This window comes from Nematolebias whitei, chromosome 14, assembly GCF_014905685.2.
Source record: "Nematolebias whitei isolate Nwh7 chromosome 14, NemWhi1, whole genome shotgun sequence".
Taxonomy (NCBI): domain Eukaryota; kingdom Metazoa; phylum Chordata; class Actinopteri; order Cyprinodontiformes; family Rivulidae; genus Nematolebias; species Nematolebias whitei.
Window position 1 is genome coordinate 37,339,507 of NC_056511.1, and position 16,605 is coordinate 37,356,111.

Consider the following 16,605-nt stretch of genomic DNA (forward strand, 5'->3'; position numbering starts at 1 on the left):
CCCCATGGAAAAAAAACAAAACAGCAGGCTACTTCTTTTTTTTTTTAGGCATAATGGATAAAGTTTCAGGGCCTTCATTAGCAGAGCTGCCACAAAAAAAAAAGTGCTGCATGTCTGAGAAAGTGAAGAGCACAAAACTAACCAAGTGAAGCAGCCGGAGATGCTTCCAGAACTTCTCTTGGCTAATTGGTGGTTTAGCAGGACCAGCAGTAACAGTGTTTGGAGAAGAGTAAACCTTCAGAGTTTAAAGGTTCTTAATATTACATGACTACAAAGAGCTTGGTTTGATAGCACAGCAACACATCCAGCAGCCTATCGCGTTTCAAGCACTTGGTTCCCATGGACACCGGATAATGGTGATGCAAATTTGTTGTGGTACAACTAGTAAGTTACACATTCAAACGTTTCTTTCACTGAAGGCAGGCAAACTTCTCTGATGATACAACAGCCTAATTGTGAAACCCCCCCCCCCCCCCCCCCCCAAAAAAAAACCCCACATCCATTGGGATAAATAAACAGCTAGACAGAAGAGATTAAAACAATTTCGCACATTGCTGGATGAATGCAGAACATGAGCAGATTCAGGTTTTCCCTTCAACCTGAAACTGGACCCCCTGGATCCGATTAACAGATGGAAAATTTTCGTCGTTTTTTTTAAATACAAAAAAAGAAGGATCTCGTTAAAACAAATCTGCGCTCGTGTCACATTCAGCCACTGAACAAACAGCATGGACCATTAATCGATGTGGCATTTCTTCATATTTAACACTACACTATCAAAAAAGTGCTTCAGATATGTTTGTGGAAAAAAAAAAAAAAGTTTTGATGTAAACAAATTCAGATTCTGCCTGAAAGTTTGTCGAGGCGATGGGTATGGCTGTTTCAGCTGAGAAAATAAAAACACACGAAAGCAGTATTTATAAAAAAATTATAATAATGTGATAATTAAAGTGCATCCCTGGATGTGATCCCACCGCGCTTCCTTCCTTGGACACAGAGGAACCTCTGCTACGATGCAGCAAAACTGCTGCCCGAAGGACCTGCAGAGGACCGGTCCATGAATCCAGTGGCAATACTTTCAAACATAAAGTTTTAAACATATTAAAAACATGGTGGCCACAAATCATCTCTTTCAGCTTGAGTTGGAGGTGTCTATTTCTTGGTAGTGGAGTATAAGAGGTGGTTGTTGACGGACACTCGGAGCCTGCCACGTTTCACCCAACTACACCAACAAACAGCAGTTTTTTTATCTTCTTCCACTCGTTCCATCTCCCGTCTTCATAATCCAGGTTGTCCATGATCAAAACAAAGCGGTGTAAGTGTTTTTTTCTTCTTTTATGTGTGTGTGTTAGTGATAAGGTCCAGCATCATCATGGGCACACGTGGTTTCATTGTCTCTCACAGTGTCTCTTGTTCAGCAGGAGAATGGTGGGAGTGGGGGTGCTGGTGGAGGGGAGGGAGCAGAGACTGCAGAGGCGACTGTGGTGTGGTGGGCGGAGACTGTTGCAGAGGGCTGAAGTGGGCCGCGGTGTGTGGGGGCGATGAGCGGTAGCAGGAGTACGCGGAGCCTCCGCCAAGGGTGGTGGTGGGCGAGGCGGGGAGGCCCGTGGGGGAGTCCAGAAGGGGCTGGTTGTAGAAGAAGAACGCGCACTGGTGGATGAACGTCTCAATGATTGTCTGGTAGGTGCGCGTGGCCGTCAGGGCGTCCATGGTGGAGAAGTCGGGCCTCATGAGGGTGGGCCAGAAACAGATGGACAGGTTTTCACTGGTCATCAGGTTCACCCTGTTAAACTGGCTCACCCTGGAAAAACGCACAAAAACCACGTTGGCTCACACAAAAACAAATCCAACATTTAAACCAGAGGTTCCCAACTCTGGCCCTTGAGGAACACCATCCTGCGTGTTTTAGCTGGTTCCTTCTCCAACACACCTGATTTAAATGAATGGGTGATTAACAGGCTTCTGCAGAACTTGAGGAAGTAATTAAATCAGAGTCAGGGCTGTTGGAGCAGAGAAACAACTAAAACATTAAGGATGGTGTTCCTCAAGGATCAGAGTTGGGAACCACTGATTTAAACAATACTTAGATGAAAAACTCACTTGTGTAAGTGGCTCACGACATATCTGAAGACATCATAATTCTCCTTGGAGAACTTCCTCAGGACATCCTTCATGGTGTAAAGCCTCTGTTCTCTGTCCATGATTTCTGCACACACACAGTCTTCTGTCACCGCTAAAGCCTCGTAATCCAACACAATCAATTCAAAGCTAACGTTTGCCTCTGCACCATCAGGAAAATAGTTCCCTTTCAGACCAAAAACACACGAAACAAAAGCAAAGCCTTGAAACCTTCCCCTCCCTCCTTAAAAGAAATAATCGTTTTATGTCGGAGAGCAGACCCTCCCAGCCCAGCAGTGTTTGCTTACTGAAAGCGTCCAATAGGTCCACCTGCAGAGCACAAGGCACCAGGGGCTCAGGCAGCTCGGAGAAGAAGCTTTTGAGAGCTCCAGCCACAGTGTTTATGGAGAAGTCTTTCTCCACCAGGTCTAATCCGTGGTCTGCACAGGAAGAATGACTTAGTTAAAGAGCTCGCATGAGAAAATAACCGCATCCGGAGCAGCTGTCATCAACTGATTGTCACTTTCCTTTGATAACGCTGTTTATATTTTGACTAGCCGGTGACATAATTACACATGAAACAGTTGGTTTAAAGAGCCCCGATGAGCAGCTCACCCTGTTCAAACTGCTTCTGCATGCTTTCCATTTCAGACTTGTTGCCGCTTACACGATACAAACCCTCAGTGTTCAGGCCTGGAGGAAAAAAAAAGAGCAGAGCAGAGAAAAGAGGGGAAGAGGTGGGTGGGGCGACACAGTGGGAAACAAGCAAAGCACAAATACTTCATTAGGCCTTTTGCAAACAGACATGACAGTACAGATGCTGCCGGTTTTTGAGAAAGCATTTCATTTAATATAATATACCCTTGTATTGTGTTTTTACTGCATCACACCAAAGCTTAGAATAAAGGCCAGTTTTCATGACAGTTCATGACAGTTCAATGGAGGTTAAAGCTCAATATCCTATTTAAAAACTTTATTATTTTTATTAAACCAACTCTTTTCCATGCAGCTCCTCGGACAAGCCACTGCCTGGTATGAGTTTGCCTCTTTATGCCGCTTCCCAACCTCCAAATAAACCTCTTCAAGCTCTCGCAGCTATGAAAGTTTAAACCCCAGATATATTCAGTAACATAATGTCTCCTTTACTGCAAATGGCCACTTCTATAAACTCTAACTTGACTTTGTGTCTGCAACATATATGTCATTAGCATGTCTGCTCAGCACAAAAGCTAGGGAAAAAAGAAAATGCAGCATTCAAAGCACCCTGAGAATTAAACCTTTACTTGTAGAGATTACAATTTTATACATTTATCTCAATATTTAAAATTCTGGTCACAATTCACTTGAAAATAAGCTGTGGTGGGTTTGTTTGTCTTGTTCGTCTCTATGTGTCCCTGTGATGGACTTCAGACCTGTCCAGGGTGTACCTCTCACACAGTGACTGCTGGATATGGCCACCAGTGACTCGTGACCCGCAAAGGAAGAAGCGAGTAAAGATAATGGATGTATGGGTGGGTGTCATCTGAACACGTTTTCATCTCCGGCATGAAAAATGAATTGTGTAGGTTTTGGCTAGGAAAAAAAAAACATGTTGTGACCTTCATCTGCTTCACCCTCTTGAACGTAAGCAACGACTCAGTTTTTCAGTTTGCTGGTGGCAGTTTGGACAGCAGCTACCGCTGTTACTGCTGATTCCTGTCCATGTGGCTGCTTTGAAGGCCTTTTATGAATGAGTCACCATTGTTCCCAACAGAATACGAGATAACATTTTAATGCAAGGATGGGTCTGAAAAACAAGTCCGAACATCAGCTGTATCTGCAGCCAGTATGAAACAAGACATCAAGATAAAAACTTTCAGTCAGCCATCTTGTATCATAGCCGCCATATGACAAGAAATAATTATAATTAGTTTCACATTACATGGCTGTTCCACCAAAAATATTTTGATATTCCTGCCAACGAGTGCCTCAGAAGTGCTACTGCTAGCACAAAACATTAATGGCAGCACGACGGCTCAGTGGTTAGCACTGTTGCCTCATAGCAAGAAGGTCCTAGGTTCAATCCCCGGTTGGACCTGGGGTCTTTCTGTGTGGAGTTTGCATGTTCTTCTCACGGTTGCGTGGGTTTTCTCCGGGTACTCCGGTTTCCTCCCACAGACCAAAAACATGCATGCCTTCAGGTCCAGGCCTCCCTTGCAAAAGAGATCTGTGATCTCAATGGGATTTGCCTGGTTAAATTAAGGTTAATAAATAAATAACACTAAACTTACTGCAAGATTTATAAAATGGTATTTGCATGAACTACCACAGATTTTTTAAAGATTGAAGTTGTTTTAGAATGAAAATAATCCACTTTAGCCTTGGCCACACACGGATTAGCTGTTAGCTCATCAATCTTGTCAGAATTAAACTCCATTCCTCCAAACCAACGTTGTTCAAAGACCCATCTACACAGGTAAGGTAATAATTGTTCTTAACCTTTCCACAAATCCCTACTTCAAACAGTCTGAGTTATTCTTTTTAATCTAAGTGGGGGGAATGATTATAGTCTACATGAATGGTTTCACAGAAGAAAAACGTCTCCCAGCTCATTTTGAAAATCATTTTTGTTACAGTGCACATAGCTCAAAATTGTGAATTGTGCGATTTTAGATTAGAAAAAAAGAGCTCACCTGTTGTTTCTATAAAGCGGACACACTTCTCAATGAAAAGTGGAATAGGCCTGTCTGGGGAGACCACATTCACCAGGGGGACTCCAAAATACATGCTCTCTATGGGTTTAGGGATACTTGGACGATGCTTTGGTCTTGTTTTCTGTAAGAAGAATAATACAAGAGGTCTGATGAGTTTCAAACAGAAAATTCATGAATACATAAATTTACTTTTATGGTGGCAGCTCATTTTCAAACCTTCACGTGGAAATTATACCAAATAAATTCTGATAGGCAAGTTCCATTTATATTTTTTGGTAGTGTTATTTAAAATATCAAATTCTCTAATAATGAATATTTTACTTCAATAGGACACTGGTAAAGAAAGTCTTTAAAAAGTGCTTATTAATATAAAAGTCTAACAAAAAGCTGAGTTTATAAAAATAAACTCTTGGAACAATACACACCTTGGCTGTCCGTCTGAGACTCTTGAGAATGTTCCTCTTCTTTGGGTCTTCACTCTCCTCATTAACAAGACTGTCACCTTTTAAGGTACCAAAGTCATCTTCTTTGGACTTTGACAGAGCTCCCATTTCATCGTCACTGCCGATGAAGCTTGTGCGGAAGCTGCTGAACTTGCCGAGCCGTTTTGAGCGATCCCGGTACAGACGGGGCTTTACCCCGATTGCAGAGAACTTCCTCCTTCGTTCCAGAGAGCTGTTGTCTGCTTCGCTGTCTGAGCCATTTCCATTTGAATGCATCCGGTTGGAGTTGCGTATTGTTATGATTTTGCCTTGTGTGCTGTCGTGTGGAACTGAGTAGATGATTTCTTCATTGCTAGGGCGAGGTTTTGAAACTGCATCAATGGGTTCGGCATAGTCTGAGGGGTCATAGCCAACATCCCCACCAGGGACCCAGGTAACGGCAGAGGGCAGGGAGCGACGATGACCCAGTGTATCAATGTATGGGTTACGGCTAACTTTCCGAAAGTCAAATGTGACACCTGGTTTAACTCTCACTTGAGGGGATATTTTGTTGTTGAGCTTGTTTTCAAAGTCTCTGATGTCAGAGATGACAGAGATATCGCTGGAATCCAAGTCAGGCAAGTTGAAACCCCCAGAATGAGAGGAGAGAGTGCCATCATAGTAAGGTGGAGATGGCTCTACGTCATCCTCCGAGTCCACATACAAGGTAACAGGGCTGGGAGATATGCAGCGTGGGGAGTATACATTTTCATTGGTGCATGCTTCAGCAACATTATCATACATGTGTGTTGCCTCCACAATGTTACGTTTCTCCACCACCTCCATCAGAAATGAATGAAACATTTCTACCCTATGCAAGCCTCCCACCACTCCTCCAGATCCGCAAACCACACTATTAAAACGACCCTCGATCTCATGAGCTAGCTCCTCCCCTTGAATCTGCTGTTCACAGGCAAAGTCGCTGTCTGTGAGCTCAGCCTGGCTATCTCCTACTGCCAATAGCTGAATGGGGATGATGTCTTGAACCTCACACAAGAACGCACACAGCGTCTCCAGGGAGGCTTTTCGGGTGACTGAGTACACAGCAATATAGCCGTGTACTAACCTGCTCTTCCGCAAAGTGAAGGAGGCATGATATGAAAGCAGAGAGAGCTCTATAGCCAGCTTGTGTCCACCCACTGTCTGCTCCAGCAACACAGAGGTACCGCTATTAGACATAGGCCTGCAGTGCTGAGGCATTAGAAATGGTGACAGGAGCTGCTCAATGTCATAGGGATCTCCACACATTACGCACATGACGATGCGTAGGTCTGCTTCTTGGACTGGCTGATGAGGAGAGTCTCTGAGACCAGGAGGCTCAGGGAGGAGAGGTGGGGAGCTGCTACTAAAAGATGAGCTCCTCCTTACATCTAGAAGACCCCTCAGCACCTGGTTAATTTGTGTCTCATTTACATTGTGACCATAGCCCACACCAGGGGAGGCAGGGTCTAAAAAGCTACACTGTAGTCGCCGTGCAAACTGCTGTCCCTGTGTTATTAGGTTTAAGGCAGTGTCTCCACCTATATCAACATAGGACCCTACACCTCGTTTAGTGACTAAAAGAAGAAATGTAGGCAGTTGTGCCAGCTGGCTATCCCTTCGCCCTAGAGTTGATTCCCTAAGTCGCTCAAGGCTTTCCACCACATAGGACAGGGACTCTTTTGAATTATACAGACATAGACATCCATGGGGGGTGAAAGTGGGGGTGTGGAAGGAATTTACTGGAAGACGCACATTGCCCTCAATAGGCCGCAGTGTCAACTCGTACATCTTCCCATCTAACACATACCAGTCATCATTTGTGCAGAGAGCTCTAATCTCATTGGCAAATTCTCTGGCCAGCCCATCTTTCCCTAGTATGACAAGGTTAATCCTGTCAGCTTTGGTGTCCCCAAAATGAGCTTTTACATCAAAGAAGGGGTAACATGTGGGGAAACGTGAAGCTAGGAGTTGCTCAATCTTGTAGTCTCCACAATGAGGGCTACTAGGGCAGGTTTCCTTGGTGGGGTGATAGACAAAGTGAATATGTTTCAATACAAGAGCATCTCTTTCTGCAGGAAGTTTTTGTAGGGTCTTAAACCTTGGTTCCTCACCCAGAACCTCCTGGATTGCCCCCATCTTCTCCTTGCTTGGCTTGGCGTCTACTTCAAGTTCGTAAAACAGCTCAGAGTACTCAAGCAAAAGCTCCTGGAAGTCTTCTTTAGCACGGTCAATAATCTCTTTTTGATGGCGGTTGTACAGGTCCAAGTACTCAGACTCCTCAAGCCACTGATAGAATTCTTCATTCATGATGAAGCTACGGGCCTCCTCCCAAGGTTTACCAGGTGTGACAAAGGGAGAGGAAGCCAACTTGTGCTTGAACTCCTGTCGTATCTCTGCACGCCTACACTCATTCCGAAGATGTTCAAGATGGGCGTTAAATATGTCCTCCGCTTCGGCTGTCTCGAGTAGGTCTGAGGGGATTCGCTCATCCTCCATGTTATCAATATGAGACGTGTCCTCCCATGGTGAATCCTCCAGAACCACAAACCAGTGAGCAAAATGTTGCTTGGACTCTAGCACTTTCTGCACCCCAGACCAGCTCAACTGATCAATCTCATCAAGGTCTGGTACCAAAGAACTAAGTGCTAAAGGGAGAGTGCTTAAGTATATTTTTCTGCGCCTCTCGATATGCTCTTGCTTCAGACGGTAAACATGCTGTTGAAAAAGCTTTTTGCATTTAGCTGTTCCTTCCAAGAACACATACTCTTTGTATTCTGGTGAGGTGTTCATTCGTCGGCTGGCGTTTAACCAAGTTTCATTGTGATTCTTTACTATACGGTTAATTAGCCATTCATAGCGATCCTTGGCGGAGGCTATCTGCTGACTCTGGAGTTTTAGGGCTTCAAAATAGGGAATGATCTTGGGCTTACCCCTGCTCTTGTCAATAAGCTGAACCAAGGTGAGGAAAGCAAGATCCACATTTATATTTGAGCGTGCCGAAGTCTCAACAACCGGCAGGCTTTTCTTCGTTATAGCAAAAGTATGTGCATCTTTGATGTAACGTTCAACCCCTTCATCGCATTTGGTTAGCACCAGCACAATGGGCTTTTTAGTCTTGCTAAGCTGACTGTAAATGTTTGAGACAAATTTCAGCTGGTCATCAAAGTTACGATTCATGCCTCGGCTTACATCAACACAAAGCAGGAAGCCATCAACCTGCAGCTTGCCCTCTGGCATTTGCTTTTGCTCAAAGTCTTGCTCCAAACCAAGCTGATCTGTGCAGAAGTACATGAGCTTCTCCGCAGAGGCCAGCTTGGTTGCAGCTGCTCGTTTGATATAGGGCTGCATAGCAGTGCTACGGTGTGGCTGAAACGTCTGGTCATCAATAAATTCAGTCTGCTCCACAACATGCATCCTGCATTCAGGCCCCTCCTCCAGGACCCGAGACAACTCTCCCCAAAACAGAAAGTGATCATTGTTAACCACTCGACCCCCAAAGTCACTGGTGCTCAACACTGATGTATGATCCAGGTAGAAATCATCGGCACTCGGTCGTACAAACCTATTACACAAGCAGGATTTTCCAACCCCACACTGCCCCTTCTCCTTTTCTGTTCCCGACAAACCCAACACAATGAGGTTGTAGATGGGCGATCGTGCATCTTGCTTTTTTGCCATCATAGCCGTCTGACGCTCATCCTGCTGTAAACAGGCACTGTACGAAAGAGTTTGCTTATATGTCTGACCATAAAAACGCTGAACCTCAGAAGAGATCAGATTGCTTTTTCTTCTGCTGGGCTTCAGTTCTAATAAATAATGGTGTGGTGATATGAACAGTGGGTCCTTTCATTCATTCCTCATAAGAATCAAATCCTGTCAAAACAAACAAACAAAAAAACAGAAATCAGATACTCTGAACCATAAAAAAATATATTTTTAATCAAATAAAAAATGCATTTGAAAATAATAAGTTTAACCCTTTAAGCATTTTAAGAAACAAAGCTAAAAGCAAATACACATCAATATGCTTATATATGTTGTATATGCACCAGAAATATTAAATATTTTATAGATTAAAGTGATACGAGGGCAAGGTTATTGAATTTTTAGCCCATTTATTCAAACTTGTGACACAAAATTGTTCACTGGTAAAATCGCATTGAACAAAAAAAAAAAAAAGCTCTTTGTTTTCTGAGACTGAAGTTTTAATCATGTATCAAATCTGACTCTTTCCAAGCAGCAGTTGATTTGTGACGTGTGAAATCACACTGCTACCAGTATTACTGCACAACTTCAGTTTTGTTATCAAGAGCTGTTGTTGTCGCTGGCATCGCTTACAGACACTAGCAAAGAATAATAAGAGCCAATTTACAAGACGAACGATGCCAAGCAGCTATCATCTCCCCTGGCAGAAACAACGGATTAATACTATGATGTACTACTGGAAAAAAATGGATAAGAACACAGTTTTTATTTTAATTTCATAAAATGATGAGCTTATGAGAAAATTACGAGAATATTGAGCTAAAATATAGTGGCTGACAATCATTTACAGCTTATGCTTAAAGTGCTTTGCAATGTTTACTTTTCACACCATTGCCACACATTATTAAGAGTGAAAATGTCTAACGAACCACAGGATGGATTTTAATCAGACCTTCAGAAAGTAATCACTGAACATCTACAGCTGATGCATGTTGGGAGTCAACCCTCAAAATGGTCACCCCAGCCAAGTGTCCCTTGGAAAAACAAATAACCGGCTATAACTCAGCTAATTTTACAGATACTCAGCTAAAATTTGGTGTGGTCATAGATGAGAGTCGTCCTCAACACATATTCTGAGCACATGGTGTTACTGTCAAGGTTTGACCAAAATGTCTACAACTTTGTCATTTCTCAACGTTGGATGATCTTAGTCAAGGAATGCTAGGTCTTCAATGTCTTTTAGATATTGTTTATTGATTGAAACATAATACCGTTTGGTTGAATTGATCTTTTATGTTAGTAAAATATACACAAGTGTTTATCTAACTTAGAAGTGATGTAGATTTAGATATGGGATAAAAATGTTTTTAAAAAAAAAGTCAGTCGTAATCAAAAAGAGTGATGTTTAAAGCTCCTGTTTGCTTTTAGGGGTTAACTTGTTGATTATTTTGACAAGTAATTCTGCACGTTCCCTGAATGTTTGACAGGAAAAACTGGATCAGAGCTCGGCATTCTTTTCATTTTACCTTAAATACTGTCACACAGCAACAATCAAGACAAGAGCAGTACTCTATTAGCAAATAACTGACATGACTATAGCAAATCTGAGCAGCAACATGTTGGGAGTGGTGCCCTTCAAGGGAGAATATCAGCTGCTCAGTGAGTGGAGTGACAAGCATTTAAATGACGGCGTTGTAGGCAGCCCGCTCTCCATTTTTTAGTCCAACTGAATACTTCCTCGGGCTAAATGTAACAAAAATGCACGAAAACTAAACCTAACATCTAAAAAGGGACGACGAACCTGCTCAACCCCTGTCTATTTTTAAAGCACTGATAACTGCTCCCACTGCAGCACTGGCTGCTATTACGTACAAAAGTCAACTCGTAAGTTCAATTATTAGGAGCTGAAGATGAATTATATTGACATTATAACTGTGCCACATGAAGCACATGCTTGATCTGGCAGAAGTCAGAACCAGCCAGTCCTTATTGCTCAGCAGGCCTAAACACAGCACAGTAAAAAAAATAAAATAAAACATCTTTATTTGACATCTTGGAGGCATGCACCTACACTTTCTTTGTGCTTGCTCAGAGGAGAAAGGGTCTGCAGAGGATTAGCAGTGAACATGGGTTTGGGTGCACAGAGAGGGGCTGACCAGGCCTTAATGGAAACTGGAGGTGGTGGGGGAGATATCTGGGCTGACCTGCCTTCTTGCACACCGACACCATGATTAAAGAGGAGCCTACAGTTGTCTTCACCAATAAAGAGGAGAGAGCATGTCGGATACATACCATCGCCTTTCTCCTCCTCCTGCATCTGTCAGGCCAGCAGCTCCTCTTCCTCCTCCTCTTCCTCCTCTTGCCGCAGCCTGATGTGCAATAAGCAAAAAGCCGCAGAATATATATATATACAGCTGCGGGTCGGAACCGTTCGCAGACTGCGCCGATATCACTGCGATGGGCTCATCCGAACCGAGTCCCCATCCCTGGGCTCCTCGCAGCAGCGTTATTATTGTTGTAAACAATTTATAAATATCCTTAAAAAAAACAAAACAAAAGAAACCTCCCCTCTTTTTTTATTGTGTTAAAGCGGAATCGATGGAGGGATTAAAAAAAATAAAAATAAAGGTGTGCTTCTAAAAGTCGTCTCCCTCTCGGCTCACCACGTTGCTTTTTCCAGTAATTATTCAGTCCATTGTTGTGGCCGCAGAATAACGCAGGGCCGGCGGCGCGCGAGGCAGCACGGAGCTCGGCGGATTCGCCCTCCCGGCGGCCTCGGTCCAAATAAAAGCCTCCTGCCGCCGCACAAACCGCTCGTGTCTCGGTGTATTCGCGAGCAAGGCCGCGCGCGAGTGAAAGTGAGGGGCTTTCTGTCAGCTCTGTCCCCCCCTCCCCCCCGAATAATGGCGGCGGCCCTCCTCCTCCTCCTTGCCCGGACCTGGATCTCCTCTTCCTTTCTTTGGGAAAAGGGAGCTGTGGACACCGAGGCGGCGGAGAGCGGGACTCACCCAGCGGCGCCCGCACACAACTGCAGCAGGTCGGCTCTCTGTGGCGCTAACTCTCCAGCAGCTAGCTACACCCGCCGAGACACAACTATCGCTTCACGAGCGTGTGCTTTATGGGCAGCACGCGCACGTCCGAGGGGCCATTTTGAAAAAAAAAAAAAAGTTTTCCGTCACTAGTTTGTAAAAAGTAATGTTTTGTCTACCCCATCTGCGCCATTACAGTGCATTTTAATAGTTGTTTAGTTCATATATTTTTACCCCATTTTATTTTCTTTGTGAATGACACGAAGTTGTGTTCATACCAGAGGCGTACATAAGCCACACAAGCACCTGGGCCCGACGGCTAGGGCCCCATCCAGGTGGGACCCCTAGCTTTAGATTAAAATGGTGCTTCTCCAAAATATTTTTACCTTCCTGGAGAATAAATTTAGTTTAGTGATCCTCGATTCTAGCAATAACACACATCTCCATTTGACAAACTTATGGTCTGTTCAAGAGAAAAATAACAACAAAAATCCTGATTTGTGCTCAATAATCCAGGTAGAAAAATCCAACAAAGTTAAGTCAGGTTCTCTGGATGGTTTCTTTGTGTTGAAACGTTTTGTCTTTCATCCAATAAACTTCATCAGTCCCCCGCACATTTCAACACAAAGAAATAATCCAGAGGACCTGACTTAACTTTGTTGGATTTTTTTTTTACCTGGATTATTGAACATGAACTTTGATGTTTTGAACCACTTTTGTCATGGCTGCCTCAGACGAGTTGGTGGGGGAGAGGGTGGACTCCAGAAACCATCCTATCACCATCAAACTGGTTGGCCCACTATGTGAGTGTGCTACTTATAGGACTGAGTTTATTGTGGCGCCTTGGACTGATAAAGTCTTTTGGATGAAAGACAAAACGTTTCAACAATTTTTATTTTTTAATCTTTCCAGAGGACCTGACTTAACTTTGTTGAAACAAACATATATAGTAGGTTTTTCAACTATAGTATTTATTTTTATTTTTTGCTGTTTTTTGTATATCTACAATAGGTTCAAGCTGTAACAAGACGTTGCAATGTTAGTTCCACCTGCTTCATGTTCCGGACAGGGGAGAAAAAACAAAAAACATTAAGCGGGCACACCTCATAGTTTGAGAAATGTCTTAAAGAAATAGTGCCGTTATTTTCAAAGTGGTCCTCCAAAAAGTCATAACTAGTTAGAGTTAGAGTAGCTACATTCACACAGCAAGTAAAAGCGATTCAAATGAGATTTATCGCCCATATGGGACCCGTATTGTATTTTTTTGACAATTGAACATGACAAATCTGATTTTTTTTTCCCAAAAAATTCAACCAAGATATATTACATATCTATATGTATTTATTTTTTAAAACAACCTTAGTCTGAACTGTAATGTCACATTTCATTCAACTTTTACACCACTGAGTTAGGGGTATGCTGCAGATCAATCCAAATATTGATAATGTTGATACCAACGTACCAGTCTTCAATTACTGAACAGAAGTCCTGAGTACCCAGAGAACACCCACGCATGCACAGAGAGAACATGCAAACTCCACCCAGAATGGTCCCCAGCTGCGATTTGATCCGGCGACCTTCTCGCTGAGAGGCAACAGCTTTACCAACTGCGCCACCGTGCCACCCGTTACCAATAGTTCCTTATAGTCAAATGCAGCTTTCTGTTGTCCATTCTCACTACAGCTTCCTTCAACTCTACTCCGGTCAACACTGCCTAGATAGTTTTAGATATTAGCTAAAATGCTACAAAGTTATGTAGTAGTAATTCACATGTTGTGGACAGCTCTTTGAGTTCCCTCATTTTGGAGAAACTGAGTTTATTTCTAACTGGATGGATGAGTGTGTGGCACAGTTGGTAGCGCTGTCACTTCTCAGTGGGAAGGTTGCTGGTTCGAATCCTGGCTGGGGACCTTTCTGGGTGGAGTTTGCATGTTCTCTCCATGCATGAGTGGTTTTTCTGCAGGTACTCCGGTTTCCTCCCACAGACCAAAAACATGCATGTCAGGCTGATTGGTTAACTCTAAATTTCCCCTGTGAGAGAGTGAATGGTTGTTTGTCTCGTTTGTCTCTGTGTCTTTTTGATGGACTGGAGATCTGTCCAGGGTGTCCCCCGCCTCTCGCACAGTGACTGCTGGATATGGGCACCAGTGACCCCCGTGACCTGAAAAGGAAGAAGCGTGTAAAAATGATGGATGGATGGATGAGCTAACAGCTAATTTGATCAGAAGCAACGCTGAAGTGAATTAATGCCATCTTAAAATAACTGTTTCTCCACTCATGTTGTTCATTGGTTATCTAACACAGGTAAGATTTTTATTCGTCATGACCTCTCAGCAGAATCTCACTTCAAAAGATCAGAACTACCCTTTTCTGTTGGATCAAAACCAATCTACAAAGTACTAATGGAGCCAAATTTAGCTTCATGTGATTAAACAATCACGCTTTTGAACATTACTTATATTACTCAGTTATCTTTAGGCATATCTAAAGAAGACTTAATAAGCCAAATAGACACAAACATCTGACACCCTTTTCCACCAAACCCTCAAAACTTTTTCTTTTTTTTTGTTTTAGCTCAGACACATCATTAATTCAAAAGTTCATAAATGTACAGTGAAGTTCTGCCAGAGGACTACCTGCTTCTATATTAACAACCTTTTCTCAACATTCTTTGTCAGAAACAGTTGTTTTTTATTTATTTTTTTTTCCTCACTGTTTTCAAAAAGATTTTTCTTTCAGAATTGAACCTTTTTGGTTCATTGTGATGTTATTCAGCACAAGAAGATTAGGAATGAAAGTTTTCAGGCAACTTTTTCTTTAAGATAATAAATCCTTTTGGTGAGAACTTTGTGCAAAAGTAACTTTTAACAACTTTTACAATCACAAAAAGTATGAGACACTGAAAACAGGGAAGCTTGACATACGGTCCTAAGGCCTTATCCAACAATTTTCAGTCAGGTCATCTGGACAGTTTCTTTTTTTTTTTTTTTTTCTGAAACGTTTTACCTTCCATCCAGAAGGCTTCATCAGTGAAGGAAACACACAAGACAAAACTGATTCTTCCCTTAACAGCTTACTCCAAAGTGGAACAAACCAGTTATGATGGTGCTAAAATGGTCTCTTTGGCACGCCCCCTCCTCCCGTGCCGGCCCTTTTCCTCGCCGACAGTCATGTCAAGCTGGTTCAAAACCAACAAAGTCCATGCTCAAGGTGCTGAAGGTGAAATGTTTCAGCATCACACACAAAAAAAACGAAACGGTCCAGATGACCTGACTGAAAAGTGTTGGATTGTATACCTGGATTATTGTTGTTTTTTTAGTGCTCATTGTGTTAAAAGCAGTTCTCATATAGTATTTTTTTAAGTCATCATAAAAATGTTGGCATTTCAAAGTCAAGGTTTTCTTTGTCATTGGCATCTCGTGGTACATTGGGTAGAACAAAATTGTGTACGGGTCCCAGTTACCGCCAACAAAAGTATAAACTGTAAAAGAAAAACAGTAATAAGATCTAAGATATGAACTAAGAAATATGCTAAACACTTAATAGTGCAAAACATTACACCGAACAACAGCAGCACGAATATGAGTCTGAGCAGATGAGTACGAATGAATACAGCAGCACGAGATCAGCAGCATGATCAGCAGCATTTCAAAGCCATGATAGGTTCGGTGCCGTAGTCTTGTCATCCTGAGGCTGCGGGTTTAAACCCAAATCTTCTGTGTGGGTTCCCCTGCTGTTGCCACCTCTGCAGAATGGAGCATCTTCAAAACAAAATAAACAAATGAACATGGTGGCATTGCGAGGTTTGCAGAGCAATCCATAAATTAAAATAAAGGAATGCATATCACCTTGCACATCAGTTTTAACCAAAGATATTCCCTGAACTGTTAGTGGTGTTTTATACTCCATCCAAAGCCAAGAAGTGGCTGACGTAGTTGTGTGATGACATTTGCATCGTTTTGTTCTGGCAGTAGTCTGCCCCTTCTCGATACAAGGCCCAGGCCAAACTTTCTCTTAATGGAGTATGCACAAAGTATTGTGTGAGTGGTCAGAAGTTTGCATGTTAGTTAATGAGGAGAAGCTCTTGAAAAGCCATGCTGTCATTTCACTTCAGCTAGTTTGCTTTCAGAAGCCGGCTGGTATGGTTGCAAGCCACATGGATAGATCTGAGGAAGGAAAGTCTGAGATTGTCATCATCATATGTTCCCATACAACGGCAGCAAAATGAGTCCTCTGCATTTAACCCATCACACGTGAGACACACCCAGGTGGAGCGACACACACCCAGGTGGAGCAGTGGGCAGATATATAAGTAAGCACCCGAGGAGCAATTGGGGATTGGGTGTCTTGTTTAAAGACACCATGACATGTGGGAATGGCTGAGAGTTGAACTGTGACTTCCTGGTCCCAAGTTGGCTGCCCTACCTCTAACCCTGCAGGAGGCCGAGGCAGTTAGAAAATATGTCCATGTGTATGACTCTTCCAGAGAGACTCTTCCAGACAGACTCTTCCAGGCAGACCCTTCCAGGCAGACTCTTCCAGGCAGACTCTTCCAGGCAGACTCTTCCAAGCAGACTCTTCAGACAGACTCTTCCA

The 16,605-nt window shown here is 43.0% G+C and overlaps 1 protein-coding gene across 1 annotated transcript; it reads right to left on the reverse strand.

The window, feature by feature from the left end:
* Positions 1-617: 617 nt before the first annotated feature.
* On the reverse strand, positions 618-11,295 carry arhgap35b (Rho GTPase activating protein 35b). The gene is made up of 7 exons (XM_037688095.1): positions 11,273-11,295; positions 5,237-9,148; positions 4,791-4,932; positions 2,734-2,811; positions 2,427-2,558; positions 2,101-2,206; positions 618-1,801 (listed from the first exon to the last, which is right to left on the reverse strand). Exons 2-7 carry the CDS (start codon positions 8,954-8,956, stop codon positions 1,399-1,401), a joined length of 4,581 nt encoding a protein of 1,526 aa, XP_037544023.1. The 5' UTR covers positions 8,957-9,148; positions 11,273-11,295; the 3' UTR covers positions 618-1,398.
* Positions 11,296-16,605: the final 5,310 nt, after the last annotated feature.

What these genes read in the sequence shown, in the direction of transcription:
- arhgap35b (XM_037688095.1), bottom strand. Translation starts at nt 8,956, where the DNA reads ATGATGGCAAAAAAGCAAGATGCACGATCGCCCATCTACAACCTCATT. An exon ending in GTCTCAGACGGACAGCCAAG is followed by an intron (nt 4,933 to 5,236) that starts GTGTGTATTGTT and finishes TTCTTCTTACAG; the next exon opens with AAAACAAGACCAAAGCATCG. An exon ending in GTCGTGAGCCACTTACACAA is followed by an intron (nt 1,802 to 2,100) that starts GTGAGTTTTTCA and finishes GCGTTTTTCCAG; the next exon opens with GGTGAGCCAGTTTAACAGGG.